Genomic DNA, 25,423 nt, shown 5'->3' on the forward strand with positions numbered 1-25,423 from the left:
TGGAAGTTTTATGGTCGCCACCATGAACACGTGGATCGTTGCGTTGTATCCATCTGCACCATTAAAACTGATTTGTTCATCGTGTCATAGTTTTCCTTTCGTCTTTTGTCTACCCCGGACTTGACCTTTTATGAATAACTCGTCGGGTGTTTCTAGAAAAGCAGAGGACTCTTACCCTACAGGTGCACCCGGTCCATGCTCCCAGTTTTTATTGGAGTCCGAGTTGCTTATTTGCTTTTGTTGCTTTGTATGTAAAAAATGAATCACAACAATTTTGGCTTTTTGACCCAGTGGGGTATAAATATAGGCTTATACTGAGAAAGAATCCGAGAATATTCTTTGGCAACAATTCGATTCGGTAATGGGGCGTATAAAGGTACCTAAAATCACCATGTATTTGATGAGTGGGGGTGCACGGTGGACCCTCCGTGCCCATGGGCTACGTGGGTCATTATGTTTTATTTCAGCTTTCAGAAAGGATGAGTAGACTCGTTCTGTTAGGTATGTCGACAAGTCGATGAGTATCTCCACAACCTGATTTCACGACGGCAGTAGTGAGCAATATATCGATCCAAAGTCGTTTCTATCCGATAACCTAATCAGTTATTGAAAACAATTCTTTTATTTAAATACAAAATCACAAGAAAACAAAACTAGAATCACAATATATTGTTTCAACATTTTTTTTTACGCGGATTAATAATGTCAACTTTCAAACAAATGCAAAATACGCCATCAAACTGCAGTAACTATCCACATCCAGTTGATACATTCACGAACTGAGTTATATGCACTGATAAAAATTTCAAACGTTTAAAAACGAAACCACAAGTACGTCATTATTTTCTTTAGAGACATAATATAACACACATGCAATCGGAATTGGAATTCAATATCTTTTCTTAAAATCAATCGAAACATATTTACGTTTAGTTTAAGTTTTGTAGTCTCTTTAAAAATTCAATGTATGCATACAATCAAGCAGAAAGACTTCAACATTAGATTAAATCTATTTATAGCGACATGAAACCTGAACAAAGGTACACAGCTGTTCATTGATCCGTTTACCATGTTCACTAGTGTGTCATTTTAAAGCAAACTAAAATCTGGCGAGTGCTAGGGACGAGGAATATGGCGAATATATACCTGATTTTGTGAGGCAGAATTGGCATGGAAGAGAAAGAAATTAGAAAAGGTCGTTGGGGTTTTGCCGGCTGTAGTATTGTCGGAAATGACTCCGAAAGACATTATATGATATTAGAGATTGTACTTTTGGTTTTAAATATCTGTTTTATTATCGCCATTTTCATCGTCGCCGTGATGTGGTATGCTACACGAAGTAAACCTTTGACGGATATGATGCCTGCACCTAACAAAGACAGGTCTATATGTATTGGTTTCAATGAGGATAAATCATGCAGGGGTAGGGAACTACCAGAAAATTACATAGCTGATCAGGTGGATAAGGTATGCTATTTTGTTTTGTTAATGTGTTTTTGTAATGTTTATGATGGTATTATTATGATTATTATAAGAACACACTCCATTAAAGTTATGTTCTTGTTAACGACCTGTATAAGAATGTTTTGTTCAAAGTTCAGTTTGTTATCAGCATGTATAGTAGGACACTTGTCAGTTGATTTAAACATTACATTCGGCATTTATTTCGCCTACTGTTTGTTGTATAGTTGGCAAGAAATATTCTATGATTGCATATGTGACATGATTAGTAATCTTTACTTCTACTTTCAATTTTGCAATTTTTTCTGAAAGTGCGTACAATATACTCAATTATATTCAATATACTACTTCAATTTGTATGTGCCGCAGAACAGGGTCTTTTTATCACCAATTAGAATTCATGGCCATGGTTTAAATAATTTTTACTCTTGTCAATATCATATATTTTATCATTGTGGAATGTATAATCACTTGTCATGAGGTTCCGTTTTGACCACCATAATCGGAACATATTATACCCATTTTGTAGCGGAATACAACCCCTGGGTATACAACATTCCCAAATTGAATATATATTCAATATTATATTCAATTTTAATGCGCGAGACACGTTTTTCTGCCGTCACTTTGTATTTTTGACTCATTTAAGTAAGTGGAAAGTTATATCAGTCATTATTAAAACGCGTTAGTTTTTTTGGGTTTTTGACATTTGTATGTGCACATGTTTTCACAGAAGTATTTCGGAAAACCTATATTTTAGGTTTATATTTATAAACGGACAATATTTACAGCAATTTAAGTGCAAATAAAAGTTTAGGTTGGAGATATTTTCTGCTGTAGTTTTGTTAATTAACAATTTTGAAGAGGCTCATAATTCAATGCTTTCTGGGGAAACAAAAATTGCGGGACATGGATCGTCTTATTAGTCAATGTGATAAGTGTATGCTACTTACATGATTAACGATCTTATAATGAAGTGATATGTGTCTCCTTTAATAAGATTGGTAAAATTGCTATTTCCTTCCTTTTACAGTGTACTCTAGAGAAGACCGTTTCCATATAATGTTTCCTCTATACACTTCGGTACAAATATCTTGCATACTTTAATTAGTGCGACTTCAGTCTGTAATCACTGCAAAACATTGCAAATACAGCCAGTTAGAATATTTTGACTTTTTGCTTTGCTCATTTCGAAAGCATTATATGCACTGCTACATAACTATGTTTTGAATCAATTTTCTTTTATCATTTTCATATCGTTTTATGTTTTATGCAGATGTTTTACCTTTAGAAATCTTTGTTAATTGTATATCAATTCAAATGAGATTGAAGGTCTTCATCACAGAATTTCAGAATATGTTTTAGGACTAATTATTACACGCTTTATTCTACTTTCACTTTAGTTCATTTCAAGCATCATTTTATCATTCGAACATATTTTGCAGAATATGAGAAGACTGCAAATGCAGTATATGGCAGGTAATAAGTCTACTGTACAGTCATACATTTGTACATATATTAATTTTGCATGGAGGAATACAAACAAACAAAAAAAAAACAAAAAACATTAACAATGAGACAACTACTCTAGGCAATTTCTGCAACACATAACTAAAACTTCGTGTTGCTCAAACGCTATTTAATTAAAAAGAAACTTTACAAAGTTCTAACATTAATGAATATGTATATCCAAAATACAAAGAAACTGCAACAAATACTACATATACATTGTAGTATGTAAATACATCTTATAATTAACTTATTATAAATACGTTTGTTTTTCCCATTACAGAAAAACTCAACTATGCAAACGTTGTATGTCGAAAATCATCGCCATCCATATACCTCTTCAGTGGCATTGAACGCTTTATTTCAAAAGGTAAGAGAATATCGAAGTTATTCGATTTGGTTTACAATAAGCTTTCTGATTTGTTGCTTTAAACTCCATTTTAGTTTTGTTACGTCATTAACGTTGCGCGTCTGCATTAATCTCACACATAACAATGTTTTGATTATGAATCAGTTCTTTCTTTATTAAATTAATCTAAGGTAAATTGAAACGTATTTGAATTGATAGAAAAATAATTATACATAAGGTGCATAAAAGGGGAAAACATTAGACAAAACGGAAGAACAAAACGTAAAACACTTACCATAGAACCAAAACAATACGCACAAAACCACAGAGACACCGGAGTGCCGTGTCAACATAATCAACAGTAATAGTGATATGAATACATGGACACACTGGTAGCAGTGAAATTGAGACGGAGTTGAAACAATGAGGAGAAACAGATTGCCAAAAACTCCTAAATGACCAAAGTGGACTCCTCCGAATTTTTCATTGCACATACCCATATAGCACAAACTTCAGTTTTACGTAATTTTCTTCGCCTGAAATACTATCTCATGTAAATTATATGATAAAAACGACTCATATTCTTAAGTATCAGTCCATATAAAAGTCAGACACTGTCTCTAGTAGAGGTGATTCATGGTGAAGAAAAGCCCAACGAACAAACGATGCTTTTTCAGTCTACGTATGCTATATTTTAAAGTCACGATAGTCCTTCGTACAGGGCGCCGAATGGGACTCGTGTGGTTTTGCACTCAGAATTCAATATTCTACAGACAAAAGTGAATTTTGTTCTACAAAAATGAGTTCAGATTAACAAAATTTATAACATTCTACAAATTTAGATTTTGTCATAGTAAGTAATCTTTCAGTGGACAAAAGTTAATTTTGTCATGACAAAATTCATTTTTGTATCACTGACTTACTTTTGTTACCTAATTTGAATATTGGGTAACAAAAGTCAGTTTTGTATGCGAATTAGTTAACGAGGATTTTGGATTTTATGAACTAATTTGTATACAAAATCGAGAAATATTATGACAAAATCAAATTTTATCACAAAATTCAACTTCGTATTTACAAAACTGAATTCTGTCATAATAAAATCACTTTTGCATGCAATTTAACACAAAATTCATTTTTGTGTCACAAAAATCAATTATGTGAGACAAAAGTCTATTTTGTGTCAGAAAAGTCAATTTTATGTCACAAAAGTCAATCTTGTGTCACAAAAGTCAATTTGAAAATGAAATTTTGTCTCACAAAATTGACTTTCAAAATTGACTTTTGTTATTTAATTTCCATATCAGGTAACAAATGTCAATTTTCTATGCAAATAAGTTAACATTTGCATACCTATTAATTTTGTTATAGAAACTGATTCTATCCTCACAGTGCATGCAAATATAAATGAATAATTAAATTTGTACCCCTGTACGACGTTTATTTTGCAATAAATATCAATAACATATATATCATTTCATATACAAACAAGCATCGGTTTTTGTATGTTTCTTTATTCAGAAAACGTACGATGGAGAAAAAACATGGTAAAGGTGCCATCTGAAAAACAAAACATTTCGGTGAATTACAATTTTGAATCTGGAAAGTTCACTGTTAACAAGGATGGAATGTATTTCATCTACAGCCAGATTACGGAGAAGGCTCTCAATCTTCGCAGTAATGGTACATCATTTCAGATCGTCATACAGAGGAATGGACAATCAATGCCAGTATTGGAGAGTGAATCAACACCCTGCTTACTTGTTAGTGCTAAAGGCAAAAAGGCTCATTATGTTGGATCAGCATATCAGTTGCTGCAAAATGATCTTGTTTATGCCACGCACTCGAATCCTGCTGAGATAATTAATACCAAAGATACGTTTATGGGTATACGGGAACTGTGGTGAAGCCTAATTTTGCATCTAAGACGTTTAAACAGCTATTCAATAACCGATTGAAATAACCAAATATGTGATACAATTATGAGGTTTCTTAGAAAAAAAAACTCTTGTTTTTTTCCAAATCCTCTCAGCAAACATTTCTATTTTGAATTTTAAATGATATATCTTATTACTTTAGGTTTTTATAACCGGGATGATTCTCACCGAAAAAGACTTGTGCGAGTTAAGCTATACTACAGGTAGATAAACACATACATAATATGGCGGGAAACTTCGCTTAAAATGGTTATATCTTGTCATTTTACTGGTATTTAATTGAACCCTTTCAAAATAATTTTGGATTGTTTCACTATTCCTTAATTGATCTCAACAGACTACCGAAATATAATCGATCGGCATCTTTTTATGCTTTGTTCCGTATGATCAGTATTTTTGCAAATGGCATTACGTAGGAGACTTTGTCAGTTCCAGTGTCCAGAATTAGAGAAAGAGATCTAAATGTACTGAAGCTGTGGACTATGTAGCTTGAGCTTTTTTATTTATTGGACGTTTAAAAAACGATTAACGAGAAAGCGACTTTAAAATGTTTATCAATATACAGTTTTATTTATAACTTAACTCAATCATCGACTAAATGATGTTTCTTCATGATAAGTATTCATATAGATCTTTTTTTAGTTTCATATAACTCAACATTGCCATATCTAATAATAATGGACACATGACATTCATTATTCCTTGCTTCTATCATTGACATCTGGACCTGATGGATACCACCCTCTTGGGACGAGTTGATGACTAAAATTCACTCTTGGTCAAGCGGAGACTGAATCCTTCAGCAATTCTTATGAATGAATCTTTTTAACTGCCTTCATTTTTATATGAAGGCAACATATAAGTACTGTAAACATAAGATCAAATCCTTTACGATTACTAAATCCGTACATCTTATAAGTCGACCATTCCAAATATTCTGTTTTACCGATTCACTTTTCAAATTCCTAAATTTACTACTTGGGTAACTAAAGTTATGATGACTATAATGAGTTACATTTGAATCTTTTTGTAGTAAGTATTGACCACAAGATCTAAAATGTTCATGCCGAATATGCAAGCTGCGGGTGATGACATTTCTAGTTTTCTGTTGCATGTAATACTTCTTTCCATAGAGAATTCAAAATTTTTAACTACGATAATAATCAAAATACGAACATTTTGTTTTGTCATGAACGAATTGTATATTTATATTCAACTGAATGTAATTCGAAATAGAAACTCGTGCTGCTATCTCGGACACAAACATTGAAATATTTTTATGTTATATTTTTTTAAGTATTCATCGATCAGAGTACGCGGTGCATTTAAAGGTGTGATGACATTAGACTATAGAAATTGCCCAAAAGTGTATACTTAGTTGCAATAACACAAACATTATCAATAACACAGTAAAATCTATAAATATGAGGAAAAAGAATTCTGGTAATATGGTGCCACACTCATACTTCATTTAACAAAAACTACTGAGAATATTTAATTTTGTCGTAATTTTTTTCAGATAGAACTTTGTCCACATCCAAGAAACAACTTTATATTTTGATATTCTATGTAATAAGGAATGTATTCACTATATATGAATGTCTATGGTGTGTCACCTTTTTCTTGCCAAACATATGAATGGAACGGAAATTGACCAAAAAATACAAAATTGACAAAATATCGGAATTAGGTCAAACTTCAATTTTAGTTGATCCTTTAAGCAGAAGTCTGTATGTTTCTTCATCAATGATGGGATCAAGTCCCCAAATTCACAATTAAACAATGAATGATAAATGTTCCATTGTATTTAAGGCCTACTTCTACTATTTACGCCCCTTCTCCGTTGTTAGTTTGCTTTTTTTCTTTATTATATATATGCGAAAAAACGTTCCAGAAATCGTTTCGTTAATTAAAAAATGTTTACAATAAAATTGGAATATTGGTCCAAATTGACTAAATAGCATGCATGTCATCATAATTACCAAATGCTGTAATGGGGGACTGTGTTCATATGCCAGTTTCATTTTCATTAATTTTCAACAGATTTTACTGTCATTATACTGTATTTTTTTAATCTCAACCTTCATATGTGTTTGTATTCAAGAATTAAACATCAGTTCATTGTTCTAATTTTTTTTCCAATCCAGGAAGTTAAAAGTTATCATTAGTATGTATTGTATTGAAATCTTTTGTTTGTCGGTTTTTGCAATGACTTATATGAAGTTAATAAAAACTCTTGTGATTTTTTTCTCGAGATTTTTATTTATTAATGAATCAATGTTGTGGTCAGTAAACTGTAACTAAGCTAAAAAAAAACTTTGTAGGTAACACTTATTGTTATTATTTTTTTTTCATTTTCCATCAAGAATGATCAGGAACTTTTTGAATATTATTGTATATAGTAAATACACGTCGAATTGTACATTTCATTTACTTAGAATGACTTTAAAATGCATATGTCTAAAATTTACTTAAATGTTTATATCATGTTTCTTGTATGAGCTTTGAAAATAAACTATCAGCTCACAGTTCATTTTGAATTTGTAATTGAATTAAGTGATCGATTTATTATGGTTTACCGTCCTTTAATTTGTTGTTTAAGGCTAGAAACCACAAATTCTACTTCCCATAGGCTTCTATGCTAATTTTACAATATTCAATGGCTTCTCTGGACTTTACCTTAACTTTAACCTGCTGAGGACTATATATCAGCATGATTCGACATATGTCAGCTCACAGTCCTCAGAATGGCATGTGGGGTTAGCAGACTTGCAGTGCAGTACTTGTCACCGGAAGTGAAGGGTCTATAAATAGCATGTGAAATCCCATTGTTTTCACAAGATAGGGGTATATTTAGAAATCATTATGGAGGTTAGGCTTCACATCACAAAAAGAAAAATGCACCTATAAAATGTACAGAAATATTTTTCCTTATAGAAACTGTTTGAAGTTTTTAAATAAAATTAGAAATTTTTTCACAGCACTATGAGGAACAGGGGTTAATTTCTGCGTAGGACTATTTTTGCATATGTTCCAAATGTTTGGTGGTCTGTAACCTAAATTTGTACATTTTCCTTTTGGAGAAATAACCGCTAAATAGTTTGGTTAAACATATATTTTTTTACAATTTACATTTATTAAACCAAAAATAAAATGGAACCAAAAGTTTTCCGTATGTTTAAAGATAAGAATATAAAGTGCTGCCGAAAGTGATCGTTCACGATGTTTTTATGTAACAATGGATGGTAACAATTTATACTTCATCTTACTAGAACTAAAAAGTGCATTAGGCAGTCATTGCATTGTATGATTGTTTTTTTTATTTATATTTTATTATAAATTTTATTATCGTGAGTTGAAGTTGGTAGTATTCGTTTATGTGGCTTATATTTATAAATAAAAACCTTTGATTATTGAGGTTTGCTGGAGACAATTCTTTCAAAATATTATTTCATTATTAGTCTTTTTCACAGCAGTGAGACAATGGAATACATTACAGGCAAAGTTATGGCAAGTCAAAGAGGACAAGAATCAATATTTTGTAATATTAGAAAATGAATTTTTAATATTACAAAATCATTTTTTAATATTAGACATTCATTTTGTAATATTAAAAATTCATTTTCTAATATTACAAAATCATGATTCATTATTTTTTAATGGTAGAAATTCAAATGAACTTTTAATATTACAAAAGTGTTTTGTGATATTAGAAATCTAATTTGTAATATTAGAAAATAAACTTGTAATATTAAAAAAAATCATTTTATAATATTAGAAAACGCTTATTTTCTAAAATTACAAATTCATTTTCTAATATTACAAATTCCTGATTTAGTAATATTATATAATATCACACATTTTGTAATATTAGAAAATGAATTTGTAATATTAGAAAATCACTTTGCATAAAAAATTGTAATTGAATACGACAGATCCCTTTTCTTATATTAGAAAATCAATTTCTAATATTAAAAAATATTTTTTTTAATATTAGAAATTCAATTGAATTTTTAATATTAAAAAATGATTAATATTAAAAAAAGTGTTTTGTCATATATGAAATCTAATTTGTAATATTAGAAAATGCTCTTTTTGTCCACTTTGGCTTGCCATACAAAGTGATGTCTGTTTTTTAGTTTAGATACTCCAAATCCTGAAAGAAAACCAAACATATGGTTGTTTTAGTCAATAAAAGAAATTTAACATTAGAAATTGAGAAATGGTTGAAAACCTCAAGCATGTTCTCACCGGTTTATTCCCATTTGTCCCACATTTGAAAAAAACTATATTCCCAGTTGTCCAACATTCTTATAACAACAAATAATTAATTAGTGTTTTGACAAAGTTATAGTCTTTTTCTAGTACTCCACTATCACCATCTAGTCATATACATGTAGATACATATTTTTGATTGGAATTAAAAAATAATAATAATAATAAAAATAATAAGTGAAGTTAATTATTTTAACTAATTAAACCAGCAGTCATATAATAACTTTTAATAACTGACCACATTAATTGGCTAATCAATTTCTTTCTAAGTGGGCTTGCTTATGAGCAACATGCCACTTCAGCTTGTTGAAATCTATGTGAATTCATCTCAAAAGAGGTATATATAGAAAGTAAAAATGTCAACTTGAATCAAAGTCAAAATGGCTAATGCACAGCTAAACATAGAATTCATAGAGAACAGTAGAAGTGGACAAAGTCTTGTTCACAACAATTACCGTTTCCAGGTAAAAAAAATCGTCGTGAAGAAAGGGTTTACTGGCGGTGTGCTGTCAGAACATGCCCAGCTACTATAAGAACCTTAAACAACATACCAGTAGGTTACAACATTCAACACAACCACAGAGCAGAGCCATATAAGTTAGAGGCAGCAAAGGTGTTAAACACAATCAAAAAAAGATGTAGAGAAGAAGCAACAGCTGTACCAAAACTCTATGATGAAGAGGTAGCAAAATTGAGAACACCTGAATGGAATGAAGAAGTACAAAATATGGTTTAAAAACTACCAACATTCCAGTCTTCTAGAAGCATACTTTATAGACAACGTTTCCGTCTACTACCAAAGTTGCCAACATCAACCAACGACATTGATTTACAAGGTCAATGGACCCAAACATCAGCTGGTGAACAGTTCCTTCTTGCAGATGACAACAATGGACAACGCATATTGGTCTTCGCAACGCAACAGAATCTTCAACTACTAGCCAATAACGACACCATCTTTGGAGATGGTACATTCTTCACCTGCCCTTCTGTATTTACTCAACTCTACACAATTCATGGCAAAGTAAATGGTCAGATGTATCCTCTTGTTTATGGTCTACTCCCTGGCAAGAGTGAAGACGTTTACAGAAGGTTTTTTAGTATTGTACATACCAACTGCACAAACCAGCAACTTCAACTTCAGCGTTCAACTTTTGTTCTGGACTTCGAGACTGCGACAATCAATGCAGCAAAATCTGTCTTTCCTAACATTGCAATTCGAGGGTGTTTTTTTTTTCATTTCACGCAGTGTACTTGGAGGAAGACACAGCAATCAGGACTACAAACACAGTACAAAGATAATGAAGTCATCAAGACACTGGTACGCAGAGCAGCAGTGCTACCGTTAGTTCCTCTGCAGAGTGTAGAAGATGTGTGGTTTAATGCTTTGACTGACTTGGAAAATGCCGATATTAACATCAACACAATACCATTTACAGACTATGTAACAACGCAGTGGGTAGAGTCTGATCAGCAAATCTAGAACCACTTTGACCATGATGAATCCAGAACAACCAACCACTTAGAGGGATGGCATTCCAAGATTAAGAAACAAATACAGCAGGCACATCCGAACATCTACACATTCATTACTCATCTCAAGCAGATCCAGTCAGCCAATGAAGTAAATATCATCCAAATTAGAGCAGGGGGACTACCAACAAGAAAGCGCCGCAAATACAGAAATATTGACAACAGACTGCAACTACTCAAACAAAGACTACGCAACGGGGAAATCACAGTTATCAATTATGCTGATGCAGCATCTCAGCTTATTCACCTTGGGTAGAAGTGTATGAACATTTTACTGTTTGTTTTATACTGTAATAGTGCATTATTATCATTCTCTGTTATTTTTTGTGAATCTTGTTATTTTCATAAATATTGAAATATATCATAAAGCAATTAATAAATATTAGAAAAAATTATTGTTGTTTCAATTATCACCCAAGGAGAAAAATATTAATATGGAAAAAGCATCATCAAAAAGCACAGTTCAAAATGCATTCAAACTATCCATATGGAATATCTCCCTCTGTTACCAGGCATCAGTACAGAGGATTGGAAAAGATCTATTTTATTTTATAATAAGTTACATATTTTATAGCAATAAATATACTTCAGGAACAATTTATCTATAGATACTACATAATACAATTAGATAATATTCAGAAAAAGACTATACATAATTACCTATTGTAATAAGGGTGTGAAAACAACTAATTAACATGTACACAATTCCCACTTGTCCCACACATTTTTACCTGTAATTATAAAATGTGGGACAACTGGGATGACACCGTTCTCATCAGAGATTTATATGTGTAACTATCACCAAAATACTCTACCATAATTCATACAAACATCTTTTTACAGCTGAACCCGTTGATATTAATTTAAATTGTTCACATCAAAACTGTTTTGTAGATGTACCATGGATTTTGTTGATGAGAAAATCGTATAACTTCTATCCCAAGTCAGACCAAACCTAAATATTGAAAAAATCAGTATTGTGTTGGAAACAGAGCACAAAACGAAAGTGACCCTTAAACGTCGAATCAAATGTCGTTTTCTAAATTCCAACAAGTACAGTTAAAAACTAACTGAAATTTAACAGTCGTCATTTTTGAAGGTCACATCGGGAACAACATTACAAGTATTGGTAGAAATTAATTAGTTCGCATCAATTTAGATTGCTTCAAAAAGATAATGACATTGTTTGATTATTTTTATTTTCGCAGTAAAAATTTTTGTCAAATCATTTTTATCATTATGCAGGATTCAGGATTCAATATTTTATTAAAGTCTTACCACATGTACAACATAAGACATGTCAATATTATAATAAAACATAGTATATACAATAATTAAAGATTATCATATATTAAAAGTACATGTGACATTCTATAAAGTATTGTGAGAGATTATAAAACATAAATTAGTTGAATAAGACATAATATAACTGTACTTGTAAAAAGTAACTAAGCTTGAAAGATAAATTGTTATCATGAATACAGAAAACTATTTCTTCTATTTAAAATATTAAAGCAGGTTTTGGCAACTATATCAAAGCATTCAACACTTTGAAACATAAAAAACACATTTATCATCATCAGATAAAATATCAAAATCTCTATTTACACCTTTGATTTCTTAAACTAATTGTTCTCACAAATCTACATATACTGGGCAAGCTAATAACACATGTTTCCCATCCTCAATCTGATCATTACATATAAAACATACTCGTTCATTGACCTCTTTATTTTCATAACGACCTGTTTCAATACGTAAGGGAGCTACGCCACACCTACATTTTGCAAATGTACTTCTATGTCTGTGAGTTATAGTTTTATTTAAATATAATTCTGTTTCAAAGGTAGTTTTAAAAAGTTTACAAGTTCTTAATTTTTTACCAACACAATTGGATAAAATTCTAATAATATTTTATTATGATCAAAAGTGACATTTTATGGTATTAACACAAAAAAAAAGTGTATGAGAAAAAACATGTATGTTACATAAAGTATATATGGTAAACTGGTTTTATACTATTTTTTCATTCAACAACATATGACTTGTAAAAATTCACTCATCGGACTGAAAAAGATTGTCTATAGATTGCCATTTTAACTTGGTGAATAGAGACTGTCGGTTTGAACATAGATATAATGATTTTAGATCAATATCTCTAAAATATTTTAAGGTCTCCAAACATTTTGTCCAATTCAGTATTTCTTTTTTGATTCTACAAACATAAATGTAATATCTAATGATTATGAGGCACGTATTCAATATTTCACAATCTTGAACTTCTTAAGTATATACATTTGTAGTTCTAATGCTACTGATGAGAGAATACTCCTTGAAACACGTATACAGCATACCAAAATATGCAATATTTATAGGATTTGTATTTTTGTCCTTCTACACCAGAAAAATGATTTACACTAATGCAAGGTACTTCGTGTAGATAAGAAAGAGTAATCGAGGGAACCAAGGTTATAGCGGTAATCAAAAGAATGTAATCCAGGGACGAAGACCAGACATAGAAAACAGACATACACAACAAAGAACACAGAGTAACTAAAATCATACATACAAAGTAACAAAAGCAAATGAGCAATTCGGACTTCACTTAAAACTGGGAGCATGGACCAGGTGCACCGATAGGGTAAGCGTCCTCTGCTTTTCTAGAAACACCCGCCGAGTTGCTCATAAAAAGTCAAGTCCGGGGTAGACAAACGAGGAAAGGAAAACTATGACCCGTTGAATAAATCAGTTTTCATGGTGCAGATGGATACACCAAAACGATCCACGATTTCATGGTGACGACCAGAAAACTTCTGTGGTGATGACTTCAATCTTGTAGCAACATAACCCTGTTCCAAAAGCCTATTTGTTAGAGTTCTAGCGCGATACAAAAAGTCTGCGTAGTTTCGGCAAGCTCTGGCATAACGTATGAGTTGTGATGTGAACACTCCATACGCAGGTGCTGAAGGGATGTTGCCACAGATGAAAGGAAAGTTAACAATTCTGAATGAAAAGTCATCACGTTTGTCGTAAAGTTTGGTCAATAGTTTTCCTTTACCATCGATTTCTAAGTATAGGTCAAGATATGAGGCTGACTTCACAGTGTCTGTAGCATCCTTTATCTCAAGTTCTTTTGGGTAGATGCGATGTATCAAATCCCCGAAATTAGGATTGTTTAAAGATAATACGTCATCTATATAGCGGAAACTGAGATTGAAGGATCTAGCCAAACGATATTCTTTCTTTCTGATCAGATCAGCTATAAAGTCAGATAAGAGTGAAGGAATAATTCAGTAAGTAAAGGAGCACAATTTGTTCCCATTGGAATGCCGACCGTTTGTTGAAAAACACGTCCACCACACTGGACAAATATGTTGTCGATTAAAAATTCCATCATTTTGTAAACATCTCCCTCTGTATATTTGGAAGATGATTTGGAATTATTTCTTACAAAGTGTGAGGAATCTCTACCAAGAACTATATATTTGTATCTAGGTGTACCATCTTTTTTTGGAAAAACAACGATGTATAATGTTTTTAAGTCGTGATTTTAACTGAGTATGGGAAATAGAAGTATACAGTGTTGAAAAATCATAGGTTTTAATGCTATTATATTAAGATAATAGTTTTGAACTGATTGTCTCCAAAAGATCTTTCGAATTTTTCAGGATCCACATTGAATTATTACCACTACGGGAGTATCAAGTGTTGCGGTAGGACTGCAGACCCTCTTTGACAGTTGTGAGTACAGAAGTTAAAAGTTTTGAAAGAGGTTTGGTGGTACATTTTGCAGATCCAGCTATGAAACGTTGTTTGTATGGATTCTTGTGGAGTTCAGGAATCCAGTACATAGACGGTAAATCACAATCATCGTCCTTGGTAGAGAGACCAAAAGAGGATAGCACAGATTTATGGTTTTCCACAATCTCTTCTATGGATAGAGTGGTAGCAGTATGGGTCTTATCACTGATATTATTTTCTACGTCTACCTCTGATAATAAACATTGGATCTAAAAACGTTTTGCAGACAAAAACAATGTTGTTTTGGGCTTTGTCTGCTGGTACGACAACATATTTGTCATGTATAGTAGACAATGTTTTGCTACATCGGGGTCTTTGAAAACTGATGTAGCTTTGGCACTCATTGACCTACTTAAAACTTTCATTCGTTTCAAAATTAAAGACCACACGGCCTTTAACCACTCTGACAGAGAATCAATGTCTTCTTGTTCTCGTTTTATCCACTTTCTTGCATAGTCCTCGACGGCATCCATAAGAACTTTAAAGTTATAATTCCAATTTATGGAGCGTGGTTCATGGTAATTGGAACCTTTAGAAAGGATATTACGCAGCGATTCGTTTTCGATAATGGTTAAATCTCCCGTAATGACGTGATCAAAAGGACCATATTTGAATGGAGAGGTTTTGCTAGAACAGTCAGGTGGTTTAGCCTTGAAGTCCTCAATCTCGAGGTTCTGCAATAGCCTTTTATAATTGAAAATTTTGGAGGCAATGGGTGAAGCATAGGAATATGAAATAATTGGTATGGATTTGTCTTTGAAATATGGGGGAATTTTGAGGGTAACGTTTTTGTGGTGGAGGATGTTAGCCAAATTAATTGCATCTATACCTTGTTGACAAACGGTAGTGGAAGAAATGATCGTTTTTCTTCATTTTGACTTTTCACACCAACTAGTTTAAAGAGTCTGTGGAAACCAATATCCAAAATGATGACAAGAAGTCTGTATAATGATGAGGTGGGGTCAGAAACAGGAGTGTCAAGACTTATTTTGTAAAGGGAGTGTAGTAGAGTGATAGGTATAACACAAAGTTTGGTTCTAATGCGATAAAGTCCAAGAGGTTTTTGTATGAAAGGAAGAAGACCATTTATGGAGACATCATGTAACTTAGGTGACGTATAGTGGCGATGGCCATGACTCCTTTCCCGTCTTGGATTTTTGTCGAATAAATTCATCACATTTATGCTATTGTTATATTGGCTTGAAAGGTTTCTTATACTTTTGATGTTGTCATTGCATCCGTAAGGTATTGCAATACAAAGTCTGCGTATCCAGTACTCCTCTCTTTCCCTACGATAGTTTTTACCTAGAACGGGACTGTTCGTAGGATGGTAATTTTTTTCTAAAATACGAACTTTCATGGAGAGGATTGAATGATCTTGTTGATTAAAGTGTTGATAAACTGTCGGGACTTTGGTGGTGTTAATTCCCGAACGACGACCGCACCTTCTTTTATTTAATCGTTCTTGTGTTTCTCCGACATATATTAAACCACATAAGTTGCATTCTAATCCATATATTAATAAATAAATTTTTTAAAACGTATTATAAGCCAAGTTGTCAAGATAATGTTTAAGTAAGAAATATGAAAAATTATGTATGTAGATATCTTTTATTGCAATAAAAAGGGTGGTAAATGATAATAGAAACAAAATGATACTACAGGCGCTTAAATTATTCCAATTAAAAATAGATGAAAAAAAAACAGAAACAAAATTTCCTACCAAAAAAGTCTCAGAAATTCAAGAAGGAAACCACCAAAGTCTATAGAAACGCGCAAACTTTTCATTTCATAATGTGCATTGTGGTACAATTTTGTCTTCCCGTTCTTCATTTTGATTTATACGGTTTGTAATAGCGTTTGATGTGGATTTTTCACTCACTTTTTTTTTTCTTTGACAAAAATACAGTATTGTCTTCATTCTCATGTTTAGTTTTATGTCCAGTATGTTTCTTATACCGTGAATTGTCTGTCCTCTGCATGAGAGATTATGATCTGAATTTAATGTAGGTCACAGATTGAAAGCTACTAGTATACTGATTAGAACATATCTTGATTCTATATTTGATAAGAAAATAGGAGAGTAAACATGGTGAAGACTTTGTTTATAATAAGCATTGGGCTTATCATTCAATCGAGAGGACAAGAAGGTAAGACAACCAAGTGTTTTGTATAACTCCTCCCATTTAAAAAAAGAATACCAATTTCATACCATCAAACGTTAAATGGATCGTGGTATAGCATTAATGAGCGTGTTAAAATCTTTATGCCATATTTTATTTTGTAGTCATGATAATTATCTTTGTGTACGTATATTTCACTCTCTTAACACGAGCATCTCTGATACAGAGATACATGTCAACAACAACATATATACATTCAGAACGATAAGAACAATATGTAAATGTAAAACATACCTGTTCTGGGTTTCATAAAAAAATTTCCTCAAGTCATATGTTTTTCCTCAAACTTCAATTTCAAGTGATCTGATGGATTGAAATTTGAGGTGGCATGATTCTACTCGTTCTCAAAAATATAACTGTAAACAGTGCTGGACTTTTAGTGAAGTTAAATAAATGATTGTCATTCCTCTCTTTTCAGACCATATGAATAAACCAAATATATGCAAATATTTGGCCGTTGAATTTAAGTTTATTATAAAAAAAAATACTCTAAAAAGATTTTAAAAAAATATATTTTGTTATCACCATACAGAATAACAAAAATGAACCGTTTATGACTCATTCAATCAAACCTTTTATTTGATTAGAAATGGTAGTCTTATGATGAAAAAGGGAAAAAACGGGTTTCCGGATTTGTTCCTTTTATTATGTTTCTATATTTAGTTAAACGAAATGTATTTGTATTTTAAGTATTTTTGTATTACGTCAATTTTTAAAATTGGTTACTGGTTACGAATACAGATAAAAAAAACCCAAAAAATATGTTCTTTAATACACCGTTTGACTTACGTTCAGTTAAAGTTGATACTTTAATAGAAAGAGACCGAATAAAGTGTCGAAAAGAGGAGGTAACTCCATTACAAGAAAATAATTTTATTTTATTAGAAATGGTAGTCTTATGATGAAAAAGGGAAAAAACGGGTTTCCGGATTTGTTCCTTTTATTATGTTTCTATATTTAGTTAAACGAAATGTATTTGTATTTTAAGTATTTTTGTATTACGTCAATTTTTAAAATTGGTTACTGGTTACGAATACAGATAAAAAAAAACCAAAAAATATGTTCTTTAATACACCGTTTGACTTACGTTCAGTTAAAGTTGATACTTTAATAGAAAGAGACCAAATAAAGTGTCGAAAAGAGGAGGTAACTCCATTACAAGAAAATAATCAGATTTCACAAATGTGATTATATTTCGAGTGTTATTGATTGTTTTATTTTTGTCAAGCTATTTGTCGGGTAGCTTCTTAGTATTAGATTTTTGTTCCAATTCATCGATTTTGTATGACAAAATATTCAAATTTAGAAAAAAAAAAGGAGGGTGGTCTGACAATTGTCCGTATATCTCTGTAAATAGTCCGGTGATCCCATATTTTTTTCTCTTCAAAAAATTTCAATTTTGTGTTTGTAACACATATCAGCTTATAAGAAAAAAAAATGAATTCAGTTTTTTTTAATGTCAATTTGTTATAATTTGTAGGCATTTTTGATTTTAAAAAAAATGGCATCAACAGTGGGGGAATTCAAATTTTACAAAATGCAAGTAGGATATTATGTTTTATTTACCTTTTAAAAGTAGTGTATGCTAAACAAATAAATACAATGAAGGCATTTGAAAATGGTATCAATTAGCATATATTCTGGATATATACTACAAAATATAAAGGAAATGGGAATTCAATTTTTTTGAGGAAAATTTGCCATTTTTGGCCCTAGTAAATGAGTCCAGTGTCTTCGATTTCTTTCACCAATATTTGCATTATATTTAGTTATCCAACGAAGAAATTCTAGTTCGATGATTTATTTAAAAATCGCGATTTCCTATGATTAAATAATCGGTAAAAAGCGAAATAGATACCAAGCGCTTTATTTTCAATTCTGATGTTTTCCGATATATTTTAAATGCGTTGAAAAACTTCATCAATATTTCAAATAAACAATACAGTTGTGTCGGAAACAGAATTTTATCGAGGCAATTTAAAAAAAATATATATGTAGTGTATTTCAAAAGTGCATTCGTAGAAATGACTCCGTGGCTTCTCTTCAAGATAAGTTTCCATAATAAAGCTGTTCTTTTTCTTCTTGATAACTGTTTGCAAACATGAAGATTTATGTTTCTAATGTACATATGTTTCAACATATACAGATATACAAAAAGATATACCTCTAGGAAGGACTTAGTTACTTGGCTCATGGACTATCAATTTGAGATTAGTGGCCATTGGGTGTGATGCACAAATTTACACTCATACTGATTGTATCAAACAAGTCGATAAAATGATCACGAATATCAATTTAGTAGTCTTGTATGGGCAAAAATAGTTAGCGCTTAATCTCAGTGACCAACAGGTACTACTGCACATTTCGAAATCAACGAAGCTAGATAAATGAAATACAAGTAAAGTAAACAATGATGTTTTTTTTAATGAACCTGAAAAAAAATGAGGTTAAAAACATGGTACGTTTAAAGGTATACCTATACGTAGGTTTTCACACAAACGCCATTTGCAGACACAATTATATAACAAGTACTTCGCATTTCATGACATAATGTTAAAATTTTCCATCGTATACCCTACCAGGTAGCTGTCCACTTGGTTTTGTCCAATATGGTGGAAATCAGAAATGTTATGGGTTCGTTGGTTCCCAAAGCACATGGGCTTCAGCACTGGTATGATCTACATTCACAATGATTTCTTTTGATTATTAATGTTGTGTTGTTGTTGCTGTTGTTGTTACTGCTTTTGTTGTTTTATATAAACTAACTTGGGTGTAAAAGACTTGTAAAAATTCAAATTAATGCCAAAGAAAATTGAATAGAAGGCTAAAAAAACAAATTAGAATACAATTTTGGTGATTGAAGAATTTTAAAACATTATCGTATAATTGATACTGTAATATATTTTAATGAACTACAGGAATACTGTAGTGTGATGGGAGGACATTTACCACAGATCACAGATCAAGATCTGCAAACTTTTTTGATGAATGAAATAAAGAAACGTTACAATGGTAAATAGTACAGCGTAATTAAAATTAGACCTTGCGTTTTTCGGCGAAACAAATTAGAATCAGAGGGGCTTATTTTCAGTAGACTGGTAAATAGAAAATATTAGCAGCGAAATCCTTCACTGCTTATCTTTACGAACATATTTTAACCGGTCATATTTAAGGTTATGTACTTAAGATGCAAGTATTTTAATTTCGACTTTTATTCGTATCAACTGTTCTTAACTCTATATTTCTTAATACCTGAAAATTATTTTAAATGACTTTTTAAAATTTTTAAATTACTTACTACGATTATAATAAGTTCACAGTTATAACTTTCAGAGACTGACCTGAAAATATCTATTCCACAGAAACTGAGATTATGTTCTCGACTGCCAATGAGTACAAATACCATTATTTAATGGACTACGGTGTCGACGTCAGAGGTCAGACATCAATTACATTTGAGGTAATGGCTTGCAATGATGCCCATATTGCGCTGTCTAAAGACAGAGGAGTAGATGGTCGGGATACATATGAAATTGTAATTGGTGGATGGGGTGATCACCAGTCTGTTATTCGAGGTTTATCTTTACTGCATTTTTTGTTAGTTTGTTGTATCTTTAGTATCAAAATTACTACACTGTATATAAAGATTTGCCAAGCATGTAACGTGTTATATATTCGTGTATAATTGTGTTCTACTTAATTGAATATCCGAGTATTTACCATTTTGTTAAGTACTTTCCCTGAATTCTATTACACATGGCTAATATAACATATCAACATTTTATCTCTAACCAGATTTAAATTGTCAAACCGAGCACGATTATTTGGGACCAAAACCTTTGTAATCTATACCTAATTTAGAAATTCACTGCTACCAATGTCAAAAAGCATATGATCGTTTTAATTCAACATTAGTCTTATTTAATCAAGGAGTTAAATATAGGATTCGCATCTCGTAAATTATCGCAGTATACTAGCCACAGCTACTTGTCGCCTATACAGTCAACATTATGTCATATAAAACATTGATATCACAAAAGCAGGGGAAGCTACAGCTATAAACATCCTTACATACACCGTCAGACCATTTTTATCAACTTAAAACAAATTTTATGATGATCGTTTGGGTTTTTAAGAAGGAGTTAGAACTTTAATGTAGGAGGGAATGCCTTTCTCGAGGGCGTGACTCCGGCTGTCATTTTTTTTATATCAACAGTTGGTCAAATAAAAACGTTGATATCACACAAGAATTGGAGGCTACAGCTACAAAATTTCTTATATACACCTTCGGACCATTTGTGACCAATTTATAATACATTTTATGATAGATCGGGTTTTGAAGAAGGAGTATAATTTTTAAATGAGGAGGGTAACCGCCCTCGAAGGCGGGTCTACGCAGTTATGAGTCAAAACAAAGGTTCATATAAACGTTGATATCACAAATGCAGGGAAAGATGTAACTATAAAACTCCTTGTATACACCCTCATACAATTTCTAATAATTTTTTAACAAATTTTATAACGACTGATCGGGTTCGGAAAAAGGAGTTTTTAATGTGGAGGGAAGTACGCCTTCGAAGGTGGGACCAGGTTGAAATTTGATAAGAGATTAAGTCTCGAATATCGAGGTATTGATCAAAACAAAACATTGAAAAAGTCTGGAGGCAATTTGAGGTGGGATATTTTAATTTGTTTTTCAAACCATATGGGTCAGAACACCTGCATTTATCGTGATGAAAAGTTGAAGCGATAAAATCGTCCGCCATTAACATGGCACGCTCAGCATCAACGAAATGCAACATTGGTAATCTCGCTGTATATCGGCCCACGCAACATATTTATTAACCGTCTCCGTGGAGACGATTATAAAGAATTGTAAGCAGATAACATGCACGAAGAAATTGAAAAACATCATCTCGTTGGATAAAAATCTTAAATAACGCAGACGTGAAGCGCCGATTATTTATGATTGACTGACAACATAACACACTCTAAAATCAATACGTAGAAACGTATGCGCTTACGGTATATTATCATTATTGTAGCATCTTCTTTAGACTGATACTGGCTGAACGGAAACCAGTCTTAAATCAGAAGAATCGGTAAACTTCATAAATAGTGGCAACGATCAAATTAAAAAAAAGAGTTACAGTATACATTCAATATGGTATTGATATGAAACAATAATTTTAAGAAAGTTTTGATACTATCAATGTTATTTAATATTCACCACATTATCTATCGTGTATTCCCGTTTTATTTTCGCGGGCTTTTCGTTCATCAATGATTTTGTCGCAAATATAGAAGAAAGTTTGATCATGTATGATTGACTTTGGTTACGTTTTATGTCAAAGTCAAATTCTAAGAAACTATGTACCCTAGGATGATGTAATGAGTTGTGGAAATATATCTTTGGGAGTCTGTCAGCATCAAGATAGATAATCAATGTAAGAAGCATTGATGTAGAACATTCAAAGCTCTACCTTCCTGCAAAGTTTCATCAAAATACATAAAGTTTGATAGAGCTGCATCTCTTAGACTATACAAGATAGATAATCAATATAAGGAGCCATCATGTAGAGCATTAAATAGTCTACCCATCTGCAAAATTACATCAAAATCCAAAATGTTTTGAAACATTACAGCCCTTAAAAGTTTTATTTTTTACCGAAAATTATTTACCGTATATATTTAAAAATTTGTATCTTTTATAATTTTTAAATAAGAAAAATATAACATTTAAGGCCATTCACGTATTCTATTTTAACGCAAAGAGACGAGTAGCTTTTTTTGCAGGCGCGTAGCTGAGGCCAAATTGAGGTGTAGGCAAAATTACGGCAGGGGGTCTGGGGAGATAGCGTTTTAGAGCATCATTTATGCCTCTCCTGGATGTATTTTATCTTAAAAAATTGGCAAAATTAAGTGCAGGCAAAAGCTTTTTTGCCTAATGGCAGCTACGCGCCTGCTTTGAAAAGCTAATACTTCTTATTGTACTTTAACTCGAATAATTCAAGCCCTCACCATCATCGATTCTCCGACTCACGAACGATCGATAGTGAGTGGAATATAACGACTGAATTATTCGGGTTAATTGTACTATGTAAAATTGCGCGAGATTCCAATCCTTACTACAAGTAAATCCTTGATTCGATCAACATTCACCGGATATTAAAAAGTATTTAAATATTAGCCTTAATACACAATTTCAGATGTATTTATTTTTAGATTGTAAGCAATGTGCCCACATGGACACCAACGTACAAACCAATCACCCAATCGACTGTAGCAAATACACTCCTTTCTGGGTTAGTTGGACCAACAATGTCATAAAAGTTGGAAAAGGAAATGACGTTGGCAAACAGCAATTTATGTCATGGAACGATACAGCGCCCCATGACGTAAATTATGTTGCATTTTCTACAGGATTTGGCGCATCGGGCAAATGGAAAGTCACAAGAGGTAGTTGTAATATACGAACGCGAAATATTTCTTGTTTCATAATTCAACAAATATATGTTTGCAAAATATGTAAGAGCCAAGGCCCGTCATCGCTTGTATTTTTTGAATTCTTACGTTAATGTTGAAACTATATTGAAAGATATTCTTATTTTTCTTGTTAATGATATATGAGGCTTTAGTTGACATATTTTCAGGAACTTACAACCCTGGTCTTTTCTGGATTGGTGCCTCGGATTTGGCGAATGAAGGTCAATGGCTTTGGTTACCAAGCAAGGCTAAAGTCAGTTACTCCAACTGGGCACCGTCAGAACCAGACAATTCTAACTACTACCAGCATTGTGCCCTGTTAGACATTCACAGAGACTACAAATGGGGAGATGACAACTGTGAGGAAAATCGTAACTTCATCTGTGAGGTCTCACTGGGTGAAAACAGTGGCCAAACTATCATTGGGAAATAAAAGAATAGAATGTTGTTAAACAAAGCATCAACCTTCTTCTATGAATAATATAAGCTAGGCAGGGTTTCCTTACACGCATAAAATTGAACGTATTTGTCGTGTATGATAAATATATATTTTTCAATAAGCATTCTAGTGGAAACAAGTAGGGCCTCACAGTTTCGTTTCTCTATGCATGGATGACGAGTTTATAAATGATATAAATAGTTTAAACTGGATTAATTAATTAAAAGTATTTAAATCAAGTCTTAATTGAGTCCCATTTTCCGTATTTTTAGTGTTGATTTTATTGTGTAGCTAACGAGGAAGCGTGGCGCAAAACTATAAGGACAAGGAAATGTGATCCGCCCATTAATAAATCAAAGTACTCATGTACTGAATCGCTTGAATTTTTACCTCTCAAATAGTCGTCGAATTGCAAAAGTATGAGGTAAAGCAGGGATAAAAGGAAAGTACATGAATCGAATTCAAACGTATCTTTATTGTTGTAAATGATTAATATTGAACTCTTGATATTTTTAAAATCGCCATTCTGGTTACCAAGGACATTTAGTAAACACACAGCAAAATTCGCGATGCATTGTAGGATTCTATGCAGAAAACCCTTAGAAAGTTTGGTTCCAATTGATCCAATAGTGTCAGAGAAGAAGATTTTTGAAAGAAATAACATTAAAAATAGCAAATAACGTTGAAAAGGGGCAATAACTCCAACATGGCTAAACGGATTAAAACGAAAATTTGACCATATGCAGATAGATCTCATTATGCTGAACAATTTTACCCCATGTCAGAATTTAGCTAAACCTAACCAAGGATTTATAAATCTACATTTAACTCCTTGCCATATCAGTTTTGGAAATATATGCGAAAAACTACTGTCTGACCCCTTTGTTCAATTTTTAGTAACGGCGGCCATGTTTTCCAACAGATAAAAAATCCCCACATCAGTTCTATGCAGGATACCCCTAGAAACATTTGTACCTCGTTTAGTTTCAATTGGTCAAGTATTGTCAGAGGAGAAGATTTTCGAAAGAAATAACAATAAAAATAGCAAAAAAAAAAAAAAACAAAACAAAAAAACGTTGAAAAAGGGCAATTACTCCAACATGGCTGAACAAATCAAATCGAAAATTTTACCGCAGGTAGATCTCATCATGCTAATCACTTAACACTTTCATTCAGTCAGAATTTAGCTAAACCTAACGGTTTTAGAGATATATTCGAAAAACTAGCAGGATACCCCAAAAAAACATTCTTACCAAGTTTGGTTCCAATTGGTCAAGTAGTGTCATATGGGAAGAGTTTTGAAAAATTGTTAACAACGACGACGACGACGACGGACGCCAAGTGATGGCACATCGGGATAGTTTCGGGATTTATGTTACCCTTTTGTACAACATTTGGCCCCACAATGAGTGGTAAATGATAGCATGGAACCCCTTTCTCTATATAAGTT

At 32.3% G+C, this 25,423-nt stretch overlaps 1 protein-coding gene across 1 annotated transcript; it reads left to right on the forward strand.

Annotated features, from left to right (window-relative positions):
• The first annotated feature begins 1,001 nt into the window (after nt 1-1,001).
• On the forward strand, nt 1,002-24,212 carry LOC148624991 (uncharacterized). The gene is made up of 9 exons (XM_088568173.1): nt 1,002-1,467; nt 2,907-2,940; nt 3,254-3,340; nt 15,497-15,508; nt 19,631-19,719; nt 19,967-20,060; nt 20,411-20,623; nt 23,274-23,507; nt 23,702-24,212. Exons 1-9 carry the CDS (start codon nt 1,171-1,173, stop codon nt 23,965-23,967), a joined length of 1,326 nt encoding a protein of 441 aa, XP_088424299.1. The 5' UTR covers nt 1,002-1,170; the 3' UTR covers nt 23,968-24,212.
• The last annotated feature ends 1,211 nt before the right edge of the window (nt 24,213-25,423 follow it).

The sequence above is a fragment of the Perna viridis genome, chromosome 2 (genome assembly GCF_037379345.1).
Source record: "Perna viridis isolate PV_CMFRI_1.1 ecotype Kerala chromosome 2, ASM3737934v1, whole genome shotgun sequence".
NCBI lineage: Eukaryota > Metazoa > Mollusca > Bivalvia > Mytilida > Mytilidae > Perna > Perna viridis.

Coding starts and splice junctions, on each gene's coding strand:
- LOC148624991 (XM_088568173.1), top strand. CDS start 1,171: ATGGAAGAGAAAGAAATTAGAAAAGGTCGTTGGGGTTTTGCCGGCTGT. Junction 20,061..20,410: donor AATAAAGAAACGTTACAATG/GTAAATAGTACA, acceptor TCTATTCCACAG/AAACTGAGATTATGTTCTCG. Junction 23,508..23,701: donor CAAATGGAAAGTCACAAGAG/GTAGTTGTAATA, acceptor ACATATTTTCAG/GAACTTACAACCCTGGTCTT.